This window comes from Pristiophorus japonicus, chromosome 15 (assembly GCF_044704955.1).
Source record: "Pristiophorus japonicus isolate sPriJap1 chromosome 15, sPriJap1.hap1, whole genome shotgun sequence".
In the NCBI taxonomy this organism is placed as follows: Eukaryota; Metazoa; Chordata; class Chondrichthyes; family Pristiophoridae; genus Pristiophorus; species Pristiophorus japonicus.
Window position 1 is genome coordinate 96,481,537 of NC_091991.1, and position 22,319 is coordinate 96,503,855.

The following is a 22,319-nucleotide window of genomic DNA, read 5'->3' on the forward strand; positions in this document are numbered from 1 at the left end:
TTTCCACTGGAGGAGGAGACTAGAACTAGAGGGCATGATCTTAGAAATAGAGGCCGCCCATTTAGAACTGAGATGAGGAGAAATTTCTTCTGAGTATTGTGAATCTGTGGAATCCGCTGCCTCAAAGATCTGTGGAAGCTGGGTCATGAAATAAATTTAAGACAGAAATAGACAGTTTCTTAAACGATAAGGGGATAAGGGGTTATGGGGAGCGGGCAGGGAAGTGGACCCGAGTCCATGATCAGATCAGCCATGATCTTATTGAATGGCGAAGCAGGCTCGAGGGGCCTTATGGTCTATTCCTGCTCCTATTTCTTATGTTTTTATGACCTTGGCGTGCATGTCCACAGATCCCTGAAGGTAGCAGGCCAGGTAGATAAGGTGGTTAAGAAGGCATACAGAAGACTTGCCTTTATTAGCCGAAGCACAGAATACAAGAGCAAGGAGGTTATGCTTGAACTGTATAAAACACTAGTTAGGCCACAGCTAGAGTACTGCGTGCAGTTCTGGTCACCACAGAAGAGATTTGCTAGGACGAGAACATTTTAGCTATGAGGAAAGATTGGATAGGCTGTTATTTTCTTCTTTGGAAGAGAGGAGGCCGAGGAGATTTAATTGAGGTGTACAAAATTATATGGGGCCTAGATGAGCGGGAATAGGAAGTAGCTATTTCCCTTAGCAGGGAGGCCAGTAACTAGGGGGCATTGATTTGAAGTATTTGGTAGAAGGATTAGAGGGGAGTTGAGGAGATGGTGGGGGTCTGGAACTCACTGCCTGAAAGGGTGGTAGAAACAGAAACCCTCATACCATTTTAAAAGTACTTGGATGTGCACTTGAAATGCCGCAACCTGCAAGGCTACAGACCAAGAGCTGGAAAGTGGGATTAGGCTGGATAGCTCTTTTTCAGCCGGCACAAATACGATGGGCTGCATAGCCTCCTTCTATGAGTGTCCATAAATTTCTATGATTCTATGATTCTAATATCCACGTCAGTATTTTTTTGTTAAAGATCAAACCGTAACAAATAATTAACTTAATTAACTATGTGTCAGCTTTGGCTCAGTGGGTAGCACTCTCGCCTGAGTCAGAAGGTTGTTGGTTTAAGTCCCAAACCACAGACTGGAGTACAAAAATCTACGTCAACACTCCAATGCAGTGTGGTGGTGCTGCACTGTTGAAGTTGGAGTCTTTCAAATGAGACGTTAAACCGAGGCCCCGTCTGCTCTCTCAGGTGGATGTAAAAGATTCCATGGCACTATTTTAAAGAGCAGGGAAGTTATACAGACAGTGTGGTCACCTCCACCATGCATCTTGGGTAGTACTGCTCAGTCCGTGCAGTACCCGGGCTGGCCAAGAAGATGGGTGTCGACTTCTTGATTTCCAGTGACAAGCAGCGGCGCCATTTGGATTTTTAATTCCCCATTGGCTAGTCAGCAGTTTCCACAGGACCAGCTTTTAAAAAAAAATTCACTTGATGTGGTGGTGAGCCACTGCCGACTTGAACTGCTGCAGTCCATGTGGTGAAAGTGCTCTCACAGTGCTGTTAGGGAGGGAGTTCCAGGTTTTTAAACCCAGTGATGAAGGAACGGCGATAGATTTCCAATTCAGGATGGTGTGTGACTTGGAAGGGAACGTGGAGGTGGTGGTGTTCCCATGCGCCTGCTGCCCTTGTCCTTCTAGGTGGTAGAGGCTATGGGTTTGGGAGGTGTTGCCGAAGAAGCCTTGGCGAGTTGCTGCAGTGCATCTTGTAGATGGTACACACTGCAGCCACGGTGCGCCGGTGGTGGAGGGAGTGAATGTTGAAGGTGGTGGATGGGGTGCCAATCAAGCGGGCTGCTTTGTCCTGGATGGTGTCGAGCTTCTTGAGTGTTGTTAGAGCTGCACTCACCCAGGCAAGTGGAGAGTATTCCATCACAGTCCTGACTTGTAGATGATAGGCAGGCTTTGGGACGTCAGGAAGTGAGACACTCGCCGCAGGATACCCAGCCTCTGACCTGCTCTTGTTGCCACAGTATTTACGTGGCTGGTCCAGTTAAGTTTCTGATCAATGGTGACCCCCAGGATGTTGATGGTGGGGGATGGTAATGCTGTTGAATGTCAAGGGGTAGTGGTTAGACTCTCGCTTGTTGGAAATAGTTTTTGCCTGGCACTTGTGTGGCACGAATGTTACTTGCCACTTATCAGCCCAAGCCTAAAATATTATCCAGGTCTTGCTGCATGCGGGCACGGACTACTTCATTATTTGAGGAGATGCGAACATCCCCACTTCTGACCTTATGATAGAGGGAAGGTCACTGATGAACGTCTGAAGATAGTTGGGCCGAGGACACTGCCCTGAGGAACTCCTGCAGCGATGTCCTAGGGCTGAGATGATTGACCTCCAGCAACCACAACCATCTTCCTTTGTGCTGGGTATGACTCCAGCCAGGAGCATTTTCCCTGATCCCCATTTACTTAAATTTTTACTAGGGCTCCTTGATGACACACTCAGTCAAACGCTGTCTTGATGTCAAGGGCAGTCACTCTCACCTCATCTCTGGAATTCAGCTCTTTTGTCCATGTTCGTAAGAACTGAAGAAATAGGAGCAGGAGCAGGAGTCAGCCATTTGGCCCCTCAAGCCTGCTCCATCATTCAATATCATGGCTGATCCGATCATTGAATCAGGTCCACTATCCTGCCCACTCCCCAGAACCCTTTACTCCCTTATCATTCAAAAATCTGTCTATCTCCACCTTAAATATATTCAATGACCCAGCCTCCACAGCTCTCTGGGGCAGAGAATTCCATAGATTTACAACCCTCAGAAGAAATTTCTCTCATCTCAGTTTTAAATGGACGGCCCCTTATTCTAAGACTATGTTCCCTAGTTTTAGTTTCCCCTATGAGTGGAAATATCCTCTCTGCATCCACCTTGTCAAGCCCCCTCATTACCTTGTACGTTTCAATAAAATCACCTCTCATTCTTATGAACTCCAATGAGTATCGGCTCAACCTATCTTCAGACCATGGCTGTAATGAGGTCTGGAGCCTGGTGGTCCTGGCAGAACATAAACTGAGCATCGGTGAGCAGTTTATTGGTGAGAAAGTGCTGCTTGATAGACCTGTTGCCACATTCCATTACTCTGCTGATGATTGAGAGTAGACAGATGCCGTTCGGATGATGTCAGGGCCCATAGCCTTTGCTGTATCTTGTGTAATCAGCTGTTCCTTGAAATCACGTGCAGTGAATTGAATTGGCTTAAGACTGGCTTCTGTGATACGAACAATGACTGACAGTTAGAGCACCTCTGGTCCATCGAGCCTGTCCCACACAATTGCAATACCTTGTGTATCGCAACATATATACTTCAGCCCACCCAAAACTGTGAGATTTCCTGAGAGAGGCAAAAGAGAGATTAAAAAATCCAATTGTGGGGGGAAAAAAAAATCTGGGAAATTCCTCTCCAACCCATCTAGACAACTGAAACGAGTCCAGATCATTCTGGCAGAATTCCCTGCAGTACCGACCTTCTGTAAGAAGTGATCTCCACCCCAGCCAGAAACAGGTTCAGCTCTAGCTTGAAGAATTTCAGCCAATCACCATCCACCGCACGAGACGGCAGCCTGTCCCAATATTCACTGGGAAAAGCAGCACCTCTGAACATCCAAGCTAGATCTAGCCTTTTTCATCTTAAATTTCTGACTCCTGGTTCTCCCTAACCTATTTAATTGATATAAACTGTCAACTAGAACACAATCTGTCCTTTCATTATCTTATAAACCTCAGTTAGATCACCTCTAAATCTATGCTCCTCTACTATCTTGAAAACGGAAGATGCTTTAGACTGACAATGAGTCTAATGGCCCTCCTCTGCAGCTCATCACGTGAGCAGACCAAAACGGATGGTGGGACCTCCGGAGGAGGCCGAGATGGATCATGCACTCAGCACTTCTTGGTTGAAGATGGTGGCAAACACTTCAGCCTTGCCTTTGGCACTCACGTTCTGGGCTCTGCCACCATTGAGGTGAAGATGTTCATGGAGCCTCTCCTCCAGTTATTTGTTTAATTGTCCACCATTCACGACTGGATGTGGCAGGATTCCAGAGCTTTACCTAAGAAATAGGAGCAGCAGTCGGCCATCTGACCCCTCAAGCCTGCTCGGCCATTCAAGATGATCATGGCTGATCTGAGCCTTTGGTTGTGGTATTGCTTAGTCCTGTCTATAGTGTGCTGCTTCTGCTTTTTAACATGTATTTAGTCTCATATTGTAGCTTCACCAAGTTGGCACTTCATTCTTAAATACGCTGACTACTGCTTCTGACATGCTCTTCTGCATTCCCCATTGAACCATAGTTTTTCCATGGCTTGATGGTAATGGTGAGGGATATGTTGGGCCATGAGGTTACAGATTGTGGTGGAATACAATTCTGCTGCTGCTGATGGCTCACAGTGCCTCATGGATACCCAGTTTTGAGCTGCCTAAAAGGGTGGTAGAGGCAGAAAGCCTCACCACATTTAAAAGATACTTGGATGTGCACTCAAAGTGCCGTAACCTACAGGGCTACAGACCAAGAGCTGGAATGTGGGATGAGGCTGGGTAGCTCTTGGTCGGCCAGCGTGGACACGATGGACTGAAATGGCCTCCTTCCGTGCTGTAAATTTCTATGATTCCATGTTCTGAATCTATCCCCTTTAGCATGGTGGTAAAGCCATACTACACGATGGAGGGTGTTCTCAGTGTGAAGACAGGACTTCATCTCCACAATGACTGTGCAGTGATCACTGCCACCAATGCCGTCATGGACAGATGCATCTGCAACAGATAGATTGGTGAGGATGAGATCAAGTAGGTTTTTCCCTCATTTTGGTTCTCTCACCACCTGCTGCAGGCCCAGTCTGGCAGCTATGTACTTCAGGACTTGGCCATTGGTGGTGCTACTGAGCCACTCTTGGTGAAGAGTACATTCTGTGCCTTGCTGCCCTCAGTGCCTCCTCCAAGTGGTGTTCAACCTGGAGCAGTACAGATTCATCAGCTGCGGGAGGGCGGTGGGTGGTAATCACCAGGTTTCCTTGCCCATGTTTGATCGGATGCCATGAGACTGCATGGGGTCCGGAGCAATGTTCCCCATCTTTACAGGGCTGCACGGGCCACTCAAAATACCCCGCACACGCTGGTTTTGCATTGAAAAGCTGGCATCGTGGGATCCCTGGACTGCTGCACAGCCATATAGCTTGCAGGGAACATTGGTCCGGAGTCAATGTTGAGGACTACCAGGGCCACTCACACCCAACTGTGTACCCCTGTGCAGCCACCTCTGTCCTGCCGGTGGGACAGGGCATACGCAGGGATGGTGATGGAGGAATATGGGACGTTGGCTGAAAGATATATTTCTACGAGTATGATTGTCAGGCTCTTGTCCGTGGGACAGCTCTCCCAATTTTGGCAGAAGTCTACAAATATTTTGAGGACGACTTAAATTATTTTTTTAAATCATGCAAAGAAAAGTATATTCTATTACCAACACTGTAGTTCCTAATTTACTTCAACAAAACAGTACTAGCTGCTCCTATTATATGGCACCACTTTTAGCCAAGTGACTTGTGTAAAGCAGGAAGAAGCCCTCAGAGAAAATGAAGCTTGCAGGAGGAGGCTCAATATCATTTATCGGGGCTCAACTCAAAACATAGTAACTAAGATCAAAGAGTTTAATTCAAAGCAGATAAATGACATGGATGATTGAGATTTAAATGCACTGTAGACCAAGGGTAGCCAGGAATAACCAACCAGAAACTGCCCATCATCACAGGGTTTCAAAGACGACAACTTTCCAGCACCTGCAAATCTGATGTACCTCTTGGAACCAGTCCTCGTGACAGGGAAAAGCTAACATTTTAGATTCCTCCCCCCTCCTCCCGAAATTACTTTTCTTGCCTGCATCCTATTTGATGTCCTATCCTCCTTGTAAACCGCTGAGACATGTTCTTCTACGCGAGAGGCATTACACAAATGCAAATTCAGAATGTGGTCCATAACAACATCTTCAGAAGGCCATGAGCTGGGCAACTGCAGATCTAAAGTATCTGTACAATACGCAAACAAGAAAATGAAACATGCTCCAAGGAATATGTAAATATTGGACCAAGTCAAGAGTCTGTCACACAAGCTCAGGGCTCCAAGAAAGCAACGATGACGAGTGCCCGATTTGAACAAAGCTCAATTGCATTATTGCCTTGAAGCATAATCCAAACTAAAACCTTGTCACTTGTCCATTCCTCACAGCAGCTCCAGAACATAGTTGATATATTCACCGAGGCATATGAAAGCATGGGCCTTGCATTTAACATCCGTAAGACAAAGGTCCTCCACCAGCCTGTCCTCGCCGCACAGCACTGCCCACCAGTCATCAAGATCCACGGCGTGGTCCTAGACAACGTGAACCACTTCCCTTATCTCGGGAGCCTCCCATCAACAAGAGCAGGCATTGACGACGGGATCCAACACCGCCTCCAGTGCAGCCTTCGGCTGCCTGAGGAAAAGAGTGTTTAAAGGCCAGGCCCTCAAAACGGTCACTAAGCTCACGGTCTACAAGGCCATAGTAATACCCGCCCTCCTGTATGGCTCAGAGACGTGGACCATGTACAGCAGACATCTCAAGTCACTGGAGAAATACCACCAACGATGTCACTGCAAGATCCTACAAATCCTCTGGGAGGACAGGCGCACCAACATTAGCATCCTCGTCCAGGCTAACATCCCCGAAGCACTGACCAGCTCCGCTGGGCAAGCCACATAGTTCGCATGGCAGACACCGAGACTCCCAAAGCAAGCACTCAACTCGGAACTCGTCCATGGCAAACGAGCCAAAGGTCGGCAGCGGAAACGTTACAAGGACACCCTCAAAGCCTCCCTGATAAAGAGCGACATCGCCACTGACACCTGGGAGTCCCTGGCCAAAGACCGCCCGAAGTAGAGGAAGTGCATCTGGGAGGGCGCTGAGCACCTCGAGTCTCGTCGCCAAGAGCATGCAGAAATCAAGCACAGGCAACAGAAGGAGCGTGCGGCAAACCAGAATCCCCGCCCACCCTTTCCTTCAACTACTGTCTATCCCACCTGTGACAGAGTCTGTGGCTCTCGTACTGGATTGTTCAGCTACCTAAGAACTCATGCTAAGAGTGGAAGCAAGTCTTCCTCGATTCCAAGGAACTGCCTATGATGATGATAGACAGCAGCTACAATTGGTAAACAATACAACTGGGGCAGGGAGAGGGGAGAGAGATACAGGTTATTAAGCACCAGAGGTTTACCTACCCGATTCAAGATTTTCACAGAGCCAGGGAAAATCTGCACAGAGGTGTTTTCAGGAGTCTGTTACAAGACAAACAACAGCAGAATTAATGTTCACAAGGCACTAATGGACACTACCATCATCAAGGCATGGGGAGACCAATACTTCTAGTAAATACTGCAGCATAGTTCAGGACTCAAAGGATTAGGAATCTGCAGTGTTTGCAATAACTTTTATTTATATAGCACCTTTAACGAAGTAAAACATCCCAAGGCGCTTCACAGCAGTGTTACTAGACAAAACAGATAAATTTGACACCGAGTCATATCAGAAGAAATTATGGCAGATGACCAAAAGCTTGGTTAAAGAGGTAGGTTTTATGAGCATCTTAAAAGGAGGTAGAGAGACGGATAGGTTTAGGGAGGGAGTTCCAGAGCTTGGGACCCAGGTAGCTGAAGGCACGGCCACCAATGGTTGAGCGATGATAATCAGGGATGCTCAAGAGGGCAGAATTTGAGGAGTGCAGACATCTCGGGGGAGGTTGAGAGGCTGAAACAGATTACAGCGATAGGGAAGGGCGAGGCCATGGAGGGATTTATAAACAAGGATGAGAATTTTGAAATCAAGGTGTTGTTTAACCAGGAGCCAATGTAGGTCAGCGCACACAGGGGTGATGGGTGAGCAGGACTTGGTGAGAATTAGGACACAGGCTGCTGAGTTTTGGGTGACCTCAAGTTTACGTAGTGTAGAATATGGGAGGTCAGCCAAGAGTGCGTTGGAATAGTCAAATCTAGAGGTAACAAAGGCATGGATGAGGGTTTCAGCAGCAGATGAGCTGAGGCAGGGATGGAGACAGGCAATGTTGCTGAGGTGGAAAAAGGCGGTTTTAGTTATACCGCTCATTTCAATAGGACGCCTAGGTTGTGAACAGTGTGGTCAGCCTCAGACAGATGCCAGGGAGAGGGATGGAGTCAATGGTTAGGCAACGCAGTTTGTGGTGGGGACCAAATACAATGGCTTCAGTTTTCCCAATAATTGCAGAAAAATTCTGCTCATCCAGTACTGGATATCGCACAAGGAGTCTAACAATTTAGAGACCGTGGAGGGTTTGAGAGAAGTGGTGGTGAGGTAGAGCTGGGTGTCGTCAGCGTACATGTGGAAACTGACTCTGTGTTTCCGGATGATGTTGCCAAGGGGCAACACGTACATGAGAAATAGGAGGGGCCAAGGATAGATCCTTGGGGGACACCAGAGGTAACGATGCGGGAGCGGGAAGAGAAGCCGTTGCAGGTGATTTTCTGGCTACGATTAGATAGATAAGAATGGAACCAGGCGAGTGCAGTCCCACCCAGCTGGACGGTGGTGGAGAGGCGTTGGAGGAGGATGGAGTGCTCAACTGTGTCAAAGGCTGCAGACAAGTCGGGAAGGACGAGGAGGGATAGTTTACCTTTGTCACAGTCACAAAGGATGTCATTTGTGACTTTGAGGAGAGCCGTTTTGATACTGTGGCAGGGGCAGAAACCAGATTGAAGGGATTCAAACATGGAATTGAGGGAAAGACGGTCACAGATTTGGGAGGCGACAGCACGTTCAAGAACTTTGGAGAGGAAAGGGAGGTTGGAGACAGGGCGGTTGCAAGCACAGTGAGGTCAAGGGTTGTTTTTTTTGAGAGGGGTGATGATTTTGAGTGAGAGGGGGAACAGTACCTGAGGAGAGAGAACCGTTAACAATGTCAGCTAACATGGGAGCCAGGAAAGGAAGTTGGGTGGTCAGCAGTTTGGTGGGAACAGAGTCAAGGGAGCAGGAAGTGGGTCTCATGGACAGATGAGTTTGGAGAGGTCAAGAGGGGTGATCAAAGAGAAACTGAAGAAAGAAGCGAGTTTAGGGCTTGGGCAGGTGGAACCTCAGATGAAGTTTGTCCCGGTGGGCTAGGGAAGGGAAAATGTAAATTTTCAATGAACATGTACCAATGTCACACAGTAAAATAGCTAGTGGTGCTGTGAGCGGTTAACATTTTACAAGCAATCAGCCTCCCAGTGTAACAGATCAGCAATCCCATTTGAAATTCATTCGTGGAAGAGTACAATCGGAAAAATTGTCAGAGTACAATCGTCATCATCCTGTTCCAATTGGGCCCAATCTGTGACCACTCAAACCCAACTCAGAGACAGAGCAAGGGCAGACAATGGGGGGCGGGGTGGCATTAGAGAAGTCAGAGAGCGCGAATATAAATTGTTCAATGCTTTGAAACATTTTATCATTCACCATTTTTCTCCATAATTTAAATTTCTAATTTCCAAAATAAGAATTCAAATAAAAATTCTAAAGATGCCACAGGGCAGGTGGAGAAGGCTACAACAGGTTTGTAATCAACACAGCCTTGGTTTATTTATTGTTAAAAATAAGTTCAACAGCGATATAAAAAAGTCAACATAAACGTCACTGACTAACTTTTATTCTAGATTTTCTTCAAAGAATCTTAAAAAAATCAATTGAACAAAAATGGTCAGGAAAGCAAAGAAAGAGTATGAAAGAATGTTGGCAAGTAAAATCGCAGAAAACCCAAAGATGTTTTATAAACACATTAAGAGCAAGAGGATAACGAGAGAAAGAGTGGGGCCTATTAGGGACCATAAAGGAAATCTGTGTGTGGAGACAGAAGACGTGGGTATGATTCTTAATGAATAGTTTGAATCTGTTTTCACAAAAAAGAGAGGGGCGATTCAGACTTTGCAGTGAGGGAGAAGGAGTGTGAAATATTAGACGAGATAAACAGTGAGAGGACATTTTGAGTGGCTTAGCAGCTTGAAAGTGGATAAATCCCCAGGCCTGGATGAAATGTATATCAGGCTGTTGAGAGGCAAAAGAGGAAATAGCAGAGGCTCTGACCATCATTTTCCAGCTCTCTCTGGCTACAGGTGCGGTGCCAGAGGACTGGAGGACTGCTAATGTTGTACCTTTGTTTAATAAGGGAGAAATTACAGGCCAGTCAGCCTAACTTCAGTGATGGGAAAATTATTGGAAAAATCCTGAGGGACAGGATAAATCTTCAATTGGAAAGACATGGATTAATCAAAGACAGTCAGCGTGGATTTGTTAAGGTAAGGTCGTGTCTGACTAACTTGATTAAATTTTTTGAGGAGATAACCAGGAAGGTTGATGAGGCCAGTGCGTATGATGTAGTGTGTGTGGAATTTAGCAATGCTTTTGATAAAGGTCCCACATTGCAGACTTGTCACGAAAGTAAAAGCCCATGGGATCCAGGGCCAAGTGGCAAGTTGGACCCAAAATTGGTTCAGAAGCAGGAAGCAAAGGGTAATGGTTGATGGGTGTTTTTGTGACTGGAAGGCTGTATCCAGTGGGGTTCCACAGGGCTCAGTGCTGGGTCCCTTGTTGTTTGTGGTATATATCAATGACTTGGACTTGAATGTTGGGAGTATGATTAAGAAGTTTGCAGGTGACACTAAAATAGGCTGTGTGGTTGATAATGAAGAAGAAAGCTGCGGACTGCAGGAAGATATCAATGTACTGGTCAGGTGGGCAGAACAGAGGCAAATGGAATTCAATCCGGATAAGTGTGAGGGAATGCATTTGGGGAGGGCTAACAAGGCAAGGGAATACACATTAAATGGTAGGACACTGAAAAGTGTAGAGGAACAAAGGGACCTTGGAGTGCAGGTCCACAGATCCCTGAAAGGTGGTGAAGGCGGCATATGGAATACTTTCCTTTATTAGTCGAGGCATAGAATACAAGAGCAAGGACATTCTGTTTGAACTGTATAAAACACTGGTTAGGCTGCAGCTGGAGTACTGTGTGCAGTTCTGGTCACCACATTACAGGAAAGATGTGATTGCACTAGAAAGGGTGCAGAGGAGATTTACAAGAATGTTGCCTGGACTGGAGAACTTTGGCTGAGGAAAGATTGGAGATACTGGGTCTGTTTTCTTTGCAACAGAAGAGGCTGAGGGGAGACCGAAATGGTCTCCTTCCATGCTGTAAATATCTCTGATTAAATTGCTAAAACAATTTAAAAATCCAACAAATTAGGTGACTGAATGGTGCTGGGAGATACACTGCACATGTTCAGAATGTGCAATTCAAATGTAGCTCAGTGCAAAAATATCACTTTCAAAATAAAGCTTTGGGGCAAGACAGAGGACTTCCAGTCAAAACTTGAATGAAAACATTAAATGATCATTGGTGGATAAACCCACCCAATTATCTGATCAGCATCTCTGGTAGTGTAACTGTTCCCTCTAAGTAACTCTTGGATGCTGAAGTACGGCAACATTTTTATGTAGATTAATCTTACCGAGAGACTGGCTCCTGTTTGAAACAGCTCATATGGATAAAGAATCCTCTCGTAGTGGGAGCGCAACAGCGAGCCAATGCCCTTTCCTTGGGGATAACTCATTCGACTGGCTACCTTGGCCCATCTTTTCTCTTTACACAGCACTTCAAATCCACCCTCACTTGCGACCATCTGTAGAAGAAAAATGCAAATTTAATATATTAGGAGTATGTCTGAACCATAAAATAAAATTAAACAAAAGTGATCAGGAAGGCCAATGGAATCTTGGCCTTTATTGCAAAGGGGATGGTGTATAAAAGCAGGGAAGTCTTGCTACAGTTATACAGTTGGTGAGGCCACATCTGGAATACTCCGTACAGTTTTGGTTTCCATATTATGAAGGGATATACTTGCTTTGGAGGCAGTTCAGAGAAGGTTCACTAGGTTGATTCTGGAGATCAGGGGGTTGACATATGAGGAAAGGTTGAGTAGGTTGGGCCTCTACTCATTGGAATTCAGAAGAATGAGAGGTTATCGAAAAGTATAAGATTATGAGGGGGCTTGACAAGGTGGATGCAGAGAGGATGTTTCCACTGATGGGGGAAAGACGAGAGCTAGGGGGCATAATCTTAGAATAAAGGACCGCCCATTTAAAACTGAGATGAGGAGAAATTTCTTCTCTCAGAGGGTTGTGGATCTGTGGAATTCGCTGCCTCAGAGAGCTATGGAAGCTGGGACATTGAGTAAATTTAAGACAGAAATAGACAGTTTCTTCACCGATAAGGGAATAAGGGGTTATGGGGAGCGGGCAGGGAAGTGGACCAGAGTCCATAATTGGATCAGCCATGAACGTATTGAATGGCGGAGCAGGCTCGAGGGGCCGTATGACCGACTCCTGCTCCTATTTCTTATGTTCTTATGTAAAATCTGCTTTTCTTATGGCTCAGTGGCGTGGTTACTGAGCCACATGAAACAGGAAAATTCCAGATTAGATCCTTGTTCTGTGCTCACAAACCAGGGCTCCTGCTCCTCGTCACAATCTAATGCCTATTGACACGCACTGGCTCGGCTTATAAAGCAAGAATGATCATTTGAGTAAGGCATCAGACTGTTAGCACTCGTGGAATCTTACTCACCATATGCCTGTCCCTTCAGTAGAAAAAAGGGGAGAAGAAAAAGTAAAACGCATTTGAAAGGGATTCAGAGTTTTATCAGTCCCAGCACTCTTCTGCTAACATCCTATTTTGACCACTTTCTTGTGGAAAAAGCTTTCAAGCTCACCTTAACCTAGCCCAACCTCAGTCAGTCCATATTTTTACACCTTTCACACTTTAGAATATATGTAAATACCACATGGCTGATAGTTTTTTAATATCCTATTTCTTATTCATCTTATTTTCAATATTTGGATTGTTTGTGATGCATTGAATTTGTCAATGTACCCAAATCTTCATGAAACCAAACCTCTCAAAAGCAAACAGTTGTGACCAATGTTCCATGTGAGCTGCACTTCCTTCTCCACAGACGGTTTCTTTTAATGTGAGGTGCCTTTAAGTTTCTGTGCGTGCGTGGGATTTACAATGGCCAGCGAGTGCCTGCGCAGCTAAGAGGGTTCTGACTGATACAGTTCCAACTGATGCAACTGTTATGGGGAACAAACAGGTTCAACCCGAACACTGAACAAAAAGTAACCATAGGAAACAATTTGACAGTTGCAAATTAAATCAAAATTGTATTTACAGCACAGCAATAGGCCATTCAGCCAAACAGGTCCATGCCGGTGTTTATGCTCCACATGAGCCTCCTCCGACCCTTCATTTCACCCAATCAACATAAATGTATCTATGCTAGTTCCAAAAGGTGGTCACCCCAGAACCAGACGGAATTCAGAATAGCAAGGGGGTGGCCACCCGGAAGGGTAGGAAGAGGCAGGCAATGCAGGGATTCTCTGGGAGTGTGGCACTCTCAAACCCACATTCAGCACTGAATACTGGCAAGGGGGACGACACCTCCAAGGAGTGCAGTGCCAAGCCTGGCACCGTGAGGCAAAGGAATGCACAGGGGGCTACAGCGAAGTATAGGAACACCATAATTGGGCATTCGATAGTCAGGGGGACAGACAGGCAGTTCTGCGACCATCGACACAAGACCCGTTTGGTAGGTTGCCTCCCTAGTGCCAGGGTAAGGGACATCACGGCATAAAACGGGCTGTAGCAGTGTGGATACATAATTGGCTAAGCGATAGAAAAGAGAGTTTTGGTGAATGGATGTTTTGGGACTAGAGGGAGGTATGCAGTGGCATTCCCCAGGGTTCAGTACTAGGCCTGTCAGTTTAACACCGATGGCGGGGAAGCTTTTACAACTAATAATCCGGGAGAAAATGAACAGCCACTTGGACAAGCATGGACTAAAACGAGAGCCAGCATGGATTTGTTAAGGGCAAATCATGTTTGACTGACTTGATTGAGTTTTTTGATGAGGCAAGAGAGCAGTGCAGTTGATGATGACATGGACTTTCAAAAGGCTTTTGATAAAGTATCATAGATTAGGCTGGTTAGCAACATTGAAGCACATGGCATATCATCAAAGGCAGTCCCTCGAAATTGAGGAAGACTTGCTTCCACTATAAAAGTGAGTTCTCAGGTGACTGAACAGTCCAATACGGTAATTACAGTCTCTGTCACAGGTGGGACAGACAGTGGTTGAAGGAAAGGGTGGGTGGGGAGTCTGATTTGCCGCACGCTCCTTCCGCTGCCTGCGCTTGGTTTCTGCATGCTCTCGGCAATGAGACTCCAGGTGCTCAGCGCCCTCCCGGATGCTCTTCCTCCACTTTGTGCGGTCTTGGGCCAGGGATTCCCAGGTGTCGATGGGGATGTTGCATTTTATCAGGGAGGCTTTGAGGGTGTCCTTGAAACATTTCCTCTGCCCACCTGGGACTCGGTTTCTGTGTCGGAGTTCAGATTAGAGCGCTTGCATATGGAGTCTTGTGTCGAGCATGCGGACGATGTGGCCTGCCCAACGGAGCTGGTCGAGTGTGGTCAGCGCTTCGATGCTGGGGCTGTTGGCCTGATCAAGAACACTGACGTTGATGCATTTGTCCTCGCAGTGGATTTGCAGGATTTTGCGGAGGCAGCGCTAGTGGTACTTCTCCAGCGACTTGAGGCGCCTGCTGCATATAGTCCACGTCTCAGCCATACAGGAGGGCAGGTATCACTACAGCTCTGTAGACCATGAGCTTGGTGCCAGATTTGAGTGCCTGGTCTTCAAACACTCTCTTCCTCAGGCGACCGAAGGTTGCGCCAGTGCACTGGAGGTGGTGTTGAACGTAGTCATCGATGTCTGCCCTTGCTGATAGTAGGCTCCCGGGGTATGGAAAGTGGTTCACGTTGTCAAAGACCACGCCGTGGACCTTGATGACTGGGGAGCAGTGCTGCGTGGCGGGGTCCGGTTGGTGGAGGACCTTTGTCTTATGGATGTTTAGTGTAAGGCCCATGCTTTCGTATGCCGCGGTGGAGGTGTTGACGATGACTTGGAGTTTGGCCTCAGTGTGCGCAGACGCAAAAAAGCGGTCGTCACAGCATTGATACAAAACTGATTAAGGGACAGAAGAGAGAGCTGTGGTGAGGGATTGCAGGGAGGTACAGTGGCATTCCCCAAGGTTCAGTACTAGGACCATTGCTGTTTTTAGAAACATAAGAAATAGGTGCAGGAGTAGGCCTTTCGACCCTTTGAGCCTGCACCGCCATTCAATATGATCATGGCTGATCATGCAACTTCAGTACCCCATTCCTGCTTTCTCTCAATACCCCTTGATCCCTTTAGCCGTAAGGGCCATATCTAACTCGCTATTGAATATATCTAACGAACTGGCCTCAACAACTTTCTGTGGTAGAGAATTCCACAGGTTCACAATTCTCTGGGTGAAGAAGTTTCTCCTCATCTCAGTCCTAAATGGCTTACTCCTTATCCTTAGACTGTGTCCCTTGGTTCTGGACTTCCCCAACATCGGGAACATTCTTCCTGCATCTAACCTGTCCAATCCCGTCAGAATTTTATGTTTCTATGAGATTCCCTCTCATTCTTGTAAATTCCAGTGAATATAAACCTACTCGATCCAGTCTTTCTTCATATCTCAGTCCTGCCATCCCGGGAATCAGTCTGGTGAACCTTTGCTGCACTCCCTCAATAGCAAGGATGTCCTTCCTCAGATTAGGAGACCAAATCTGCACACAATAGTCAAGGTGAGGTCTCACCAAGGCCCTGTACAACTGCAGTAAGACCTCCCTGCTCCTATACTCAAATCCTCTCGCTATGAAGGTCAACATGCTTTCTTAACTGTCTGCTGTACCTGCATGCCTACTTTCAATGACTGATGTACCATGACACCCAGGTCTCATTGCACCTCCCCTTTTACTAAACTGCCACCATTCAGATAATAATCTGCCTTGGCCACCAAAGTGGATAACCTCACATTTATCTACATTATACTGCATCTGCATGCGTTTGCCCACTCACCTAACCTGTCCAAGTCACTCCGCAGCCTTTTAGCATCTTCCTCACAGCTCACACTGCCATCCAGCTTAGTGTCATCTGCAAACTTGGAGATATTATATTCAATTCTTTCGTTTAAATCATTGATGTATATTGTAAATAGCTGGGGTCCCAGCATTGAACCTTGCAGCCTTGCAGTACCCCACTAGTCACTGCCTGCCATTCTGAAAAGGACCCGTTTGTTTCCACTCTTTGCTTCCTGTCTGCCAGCCAGTTCTCTATCCACGTCAATACATTACCCCCCAAATCCATGCGCTTTGACTTTGCACACTAATCTCTTGTGTGGGACCTTGTCAAAAGCCTTTTGAAAGTCCAAATACTACCACATCCACTGGTTCTCCCTTATGCACTCTGCTAATTACATCCACAAAAAATTCTAGAAGATTTGTCAAGCATGATTTCCCTTTCATAAATCCATGCTGACTTGGACCGATCCTGTCCCTGCTTTCCAAATGCGTTGCTATTTCATCCTTAATGAGTGATTCCAACATTTTCCCCACTACCGATGTTAGGCTAACCGGTCTATAATTCCGTTTTCTCTCTCCCTCCATTTTAAAAAGTGGGGATATATTAGCTAGCCTCCAATCCATAGGAACTGATCCAGAGTCCATGGAATGTTGGAAAATGACCACCAATGCATCTACTATTTCCGGGCCACTTCCTTAATTACTCTGGGATGCAGACTATCGGCCTTCAATCCCATCAATTTCCTTAACACCATTTCCTGACTAATAAGGATTTCCTTCAGTTCCTCCTTCTCACTCGACCCTCGGTCCGCTAGTATTTTAGGGAGGTTATTTGTGTCTTCCTTAGTGAAGACAGAACCAAAGTATTTGTTCAATTGGTCTGTCATTTCCTTGTTCCCCATTATAAATGCACCTGATTCTGACTGCAAGGGACCTACATTAGTCTTCACTAATCTTTTTTTCTTCACATATCTATAGAAGCTTTTGCAGTCAGTTTTTATGTTTCCGGCAAGCTTCTTCTCATACTCTATTTTCCCCCTCTTAATTAAACCCTTTGTCCTCCTCTGCTGAATTCTAAATTTCTCCCAGTCCTCCGGTTTGTTGCTTTTTCTGGCCAATTTATATGCCTCTTCCTTGGATTTAACACTATCCCTAATTTCCCTTCTTAGCCACGGTAAAGCCACCTTCACCGTTTTATTTTTACGCCAGACAGGGATGTACAAATTTTGTAGTTCATCCATGTGATCTTTAAATGTCTGCCATTGCCTATCCATTGTCAACCCTTTAAGTATCATTCGCCAGTCTACCCTAGCCAATTCACCTTTCTTTAAGTTCAGGACCCTAGTCTCTGAATTAACTGTGTCACTCTCCACCTTAATGAAGAATTCCACCATATTATGGTCACTCTTCCCCAAGGGGCCTTGCACGACCAGATTGCTAATTAATCCTCTCTCATTACATAAGACCCAGTCTCGGATGGCCTACTCTCTAGTTGGTTCCCCGACATACTGGTCTAGAAAACCATCCCTTGTACACTCCAGGAAATCCTCCTCCACAGTATTGCTACCAATGTTACCTGTAATTTTTCGAGGTAGTTTATCTCTACTCTCCTTTCGCCAATCCTTTATCCATGCCAATGTATTGCCCCCAACAGCCCTTACCTTGTATAGCAATCTTTAATGTGGCACCTTATCGAATACTTTAGAAAATCCAAATATACCAAGTCCACTAGTTCCCCTTTATCTACCCTGCTAGTCCTCAAAAAACTCTCTCATCAATTGGTGATGCACGATTTCCCTTTCATAAAGCCATGATGATTTTGCCTAATCATATTACGATTTTCGAAGTGGCCTCTTAACACTTCCTTAATAATGGATTCCTGCACTTTCCCGGCGACTGATGTCAGGCTAACTCGCCTGTAGTTTCTAGCTTTCTCCCTCCTTTCTTGAATAGCGGTGTTACATGTGCTACCTTCCAATCCACTGGGACTCTTCTAGAATCTAGAAAATGTGGGAAGATCACAACCAAAGCATTCACCATCTCTGCAACCGCCTCTGTTAGAACCCTAGGATGTAGGCCATCAGGTCCAGAGCATTTTTCAGCTTTTAGTCCCATTAATTGCTCAAGTAGTGTACGAAATGGTATATACTTGAATTCAAGGAGAAAAGCGAAGAAGGCGGATGAGCTAAGAGCACAGGTAGACACTTGGGAGTATGACATTATATCCATTACAGAAAAATGGCTGAAACAGGGGCAGGTTTGGCAGATCAATATTTCTGGCTACAGGATTTTTAGACAAGAGAGGGTAAAAAGGTGGTGGGGGGGGCGATACTGATTAAAGAAACTATTACAGCGATGAGGAGGGATGATATGTTAGAGGGATCATCAAATAAGGCAATATGTATCGGATTGAAAAATAAAAAAGGGACGATCACACTGCTGGGCGTGTATTATAGACCCCCAAACAGTGAGAGGGAGTTAGAGGAGCAAATGTGTAGGGAAATTGCTGTGAAGTCCAAAAACCATAGAGTAAGTAATTGTAGGAGATTTTAACTATCCAAATATTGATTGGGACAAATTTAGTGTGAAGGGTATAGAGAGTGCAGAATTCTTGAAATGCATTCAAGAGAACTTTTTTAGTCAGTATGTAGCAAGCCCAACCACTCATGATTTTGAGCACCTATCAAGTCTCCTCTCAACTACCCCTGCTCTAAGGAGAACAACCCCAGCTTCTCCAGACTATCCACGTAACTGAAGTCCCTCATTCCTGGAAACATTCTCTTATTTTTCTGCACCCTCTTCCTAAAGTACGCTGCCCAGAATTGGACACAATACTCCAGTTGAGGCCAAACCAGTGTTTTATAAAGGCTCACCGTAATTTCCTTGCTTTTGTACTCGATGCTTCTATTTATGAAGCTCAGGATCCCATATGCTTTTTTTAAACTGTTTTCTCAACCTGCCCTGCCTCCTTCAATGATTTGTGCACATATACCCCCAGATCTCTGTTCATGCACCACCTTCAGAATTGTACCCTTTAGTTTATATTGCATCTCCTCGTTCTTCCTACCAAAATGTATCAGTTCACACTTTTCTGCGTTAAATTTCATCTGCTACGTGTCCACCCATTCCACCAGACTTGGTATGTCCTCTTAAATCTAATTTTTCCGTCCAGTTTCGAAAAGGGGACCATTCATATATTAGGTGAACTTGATAACCACAGATAGATTACTTTTCCCATGGAGTTTTTATTTCTCAATGGAATGTATACACGTTGAGAATTTTGGAATATTTCTTTAAATGTTTGCCACTGCTTATCTACATTTTAATTTAATTTCCCAATCTACCTTTGCCAACTCACCCCTCACCCCGTTCGGAGAAGTGCGAGTCCGGGGAGTCCGAGGGGCCTACAAAAGGCCCAACGTCGTCGACATGCGGGAGTTCGGAACAGCACAAGTCCGGGGAGTCCGCGAGGCCTACAAAAGGCCCAACATCGTCGGAAGGCGGGAGTTCGGAGCAGCGAGAGTACGGGGAGTCGGAGAGGCCAGCAGGTGCAGGGGCAGAAGGTAAACAAAGTAGTAGAAAGAAATCGAAAGGTGACATCACAGCCAAGGGGGTAAGTGATTGGCGAGTAGTTTTTCTTTTTCTTTTCCTTTATCATTGCTGTTGCCAAATTAAGTTAATCTAGGGGTTAAGTCATGCTCCTCCTGTGCGAAGTGGGAACTCAGGGACGCTTCCAATATTCCTGACAACTACATGTGCGGGAAATGTGTCCTGCTGCAGCTCCTGACAGACTGCATTGCGACACTGGAGCTGCGGGTGGATTCACTCTGGAGCATCTGCGATGCTGAGGATGCCGCGAATAGCACGTTGAGTGAGTTGGTCTTACCGCAGGTAAAGGTTACACAGACAGATGGGGAATGGGAGACCAACAGGAAGAGCAGTGGAAGGAAGGTAGTGCAGGGGTCCCCTGCGGTCAACTCCCCCCAAAACAGATATACCGTTTTTGGGTACTGCTGGGGAGATGACTCATCAGGGGAGGGCAACAGCAGCCAAGTCCATGGCACCGTGAGTGGCTCTGCTGCACAGGAGGGCAGGAAAAAGAGCGAGAGCTATAGTGGTAGGGGATTCTATTGTAAGGGGAATGGATAGACATGTCTGCAGCCACAATCGAAACTCCAGGATGGCACATTGCCTCCCTGGTGCAAGGGTCAAGGATGTCTCGGAGCGGGTGCAGGACATTTTGGAGGGGGAGGGTGAACAGCAAGTTGTCGTGGTGCATATAGGTACCAACGATATAGGTAAAAAATGGGATGAGGTCCTACAAGGTGAATTTAGGAAGCTAGGAGTTAAATAAAAAAGTAGGACCTCAATAGGTAATCATCTCAGGATTGCTACCAGTGCCACATGCTAGTCAGAGTAGGAATCGCAGGATAGCTCAGTTGAATACGTGGCTTGAGGAGTGGTGCAAAAGGGAGGGATTCAAATTCCTGCAACATTGGAACCGGTTCTGGGGGAAGTGAGACCAGTACAAACTGAAACCAATGGCCTAGGGGGAGTGTTTGCTCGTGCTGTTGGGGAGGGGTTAAACTAATATGGCAGGGGATGGGAACCTACGCAGGGAGACAGAGGGAAGTAGAATGGGGGAAGAAGCAAAAGATAGAAAGAAGAAAAGTAAAAGTGGAGGGCAGAGAAACCCAAGACAGAAAATCAAAAAGGGCCACATTACAGCAAAATTCTAAAGGGGCAAAAGTGTGTTAAAAGACAAGCCTGAAGACTCTGAGCCTCAATGAGAGGAGTATTCGTAATAAAGTGGACGAATTAACTGCACAGGCAGCAATAAATGAATATGATATAATTGGGATTAGAGAGACATGGCTCCAGGGTGACCAAGGCTGGGAACTTAACATCCAGGGGCATTCAACATTCAGGAAGGATAGACAGAAAAGGAAAAGGAGGTGGAGTAGCGTTGCTGGTTAAAGAGGAAATTAATGCAATAGTAAGGAAGGACATTAGCTTGGATGATGTGGAATCGGTATGGGTAGAGCAGCGGAATACCAGAGCAGCGGAATACCAAAGGGCAGAAAACGCTAGTGGGAGTTGTGTACAGACCATCAAACAGTAGTAGTGAGGTTGGGGACAGCATCAAACAAGAAATAAGGAATGCGTGCAATAAAGGTACAGCAGTTATCATGGGCGACTTTAATCTACATATTGATTGGGCTAACCAAACTGGTCGCAATACGGTGGAGGAGGATTTCCTGGAGTGTATTAGGGATGGATTTCTAGACCAATATGTCGAGGAACCAACTAGAGGACTGGCCATCCTGGACTGGGTGATGTGTAATGAGAAAGGACTAATTAGCAATCTTGTTGTGAGAGGCCCCTTGGGGAAAAGTGACCATAATATGGTAGAATTCTTTATTAAGATGGAGAGTGACACAGTTAATTCAGAGACGAGGGTCCTGAACTTAAGGAAAGGTAACTTCGATGGTATGAGACGTGAATTGGCTAGATTAGACTGGCAAATGATACTTAAAGGGGTGGACGGTGGATAGGCAATGGCAAACATTTAAAGATCATATGGATGAACTTCAACAATTGTACATCCCTGTCTGGAGTAAAAATAAAATGGGGAAGGTGGCTTAACCGTGGCTAAGAAGGAAAATTAGGGATAGTGTTAAATCTAAGGAAGAGGCATATAAATTGGCCAGAAAAAGCAACAAACCTGAGGACTGGGAGAAATTTAGAAATCTGCAGAGGAGGACAAAGGGTTTAATTAAGAGGGGGAAAAATACGAGAGGAAGCTTGCAGAGAACATAAAAACTGACTGCAAAAGCTTCTATAGATATGTGAAGAGAAAAAGATTAGTGAAGACAAACGTAGATCCCTTGCAGTCGGATTCAGGTGAATTTATAATGGGGAACAAAGAAATGGCAGACCAGTTTGGTTCCGTCTTCACGAAGGAAGACACAAATAACCTTCCGGAAATACTAGGGGACCGAAGGTCTAGTGAGAAGGAGGAATTGAAGGAAATCCTTATTAGTCGGGAAATTGTGTTAGGGAAATTGATGGGATTGAAAGCCGATAAATCCCCAGGGCCTGATGGACTGCATCCCAGAGTACTTAAGGAATTGGCCCTTGAAATAGTGGATGCATTGGTGATCATTTTCCAGCAGTCTATCGACTCTGGATCAATTCCTATGGACTGAAGGGTAGCTAATGTAACACCATGTTTTAAAAAGA

General features: G+C 45.8%; 1 protein-coding gene across 2 annotated transcripts in view; it reads right to left on the reverse strand.

The window, feature by feature from the left end:
• The window catches only part of kdm5a (lysine demethylase 5A), a 316,406-nt gene that overhangs the window by 239,252 nt on the left and 54,835 nt on the right, over nucleotides 1-22,319 (reverse strand). For both annotated transcript variants that reach the window (XM_070900728.1, XM_070900727.1), the window contains exons 4-5: nucleotides 11,581-11,751; nucleotides 7,291-7,347 (exon numbers count right to left, since the gene is read on the reverse strand). In XM_070900728.1, coding sequence (XP_070756829.1) covers nucleotides 7,291-7,347; nucleotides 11,581-11,751 — 228 coding nt within the window. The remainder of the gene's footprint in view (nucleotides 1-7,290; nucleotides 7,348-11,580; nucleotides 11,752-22,319) is intronic.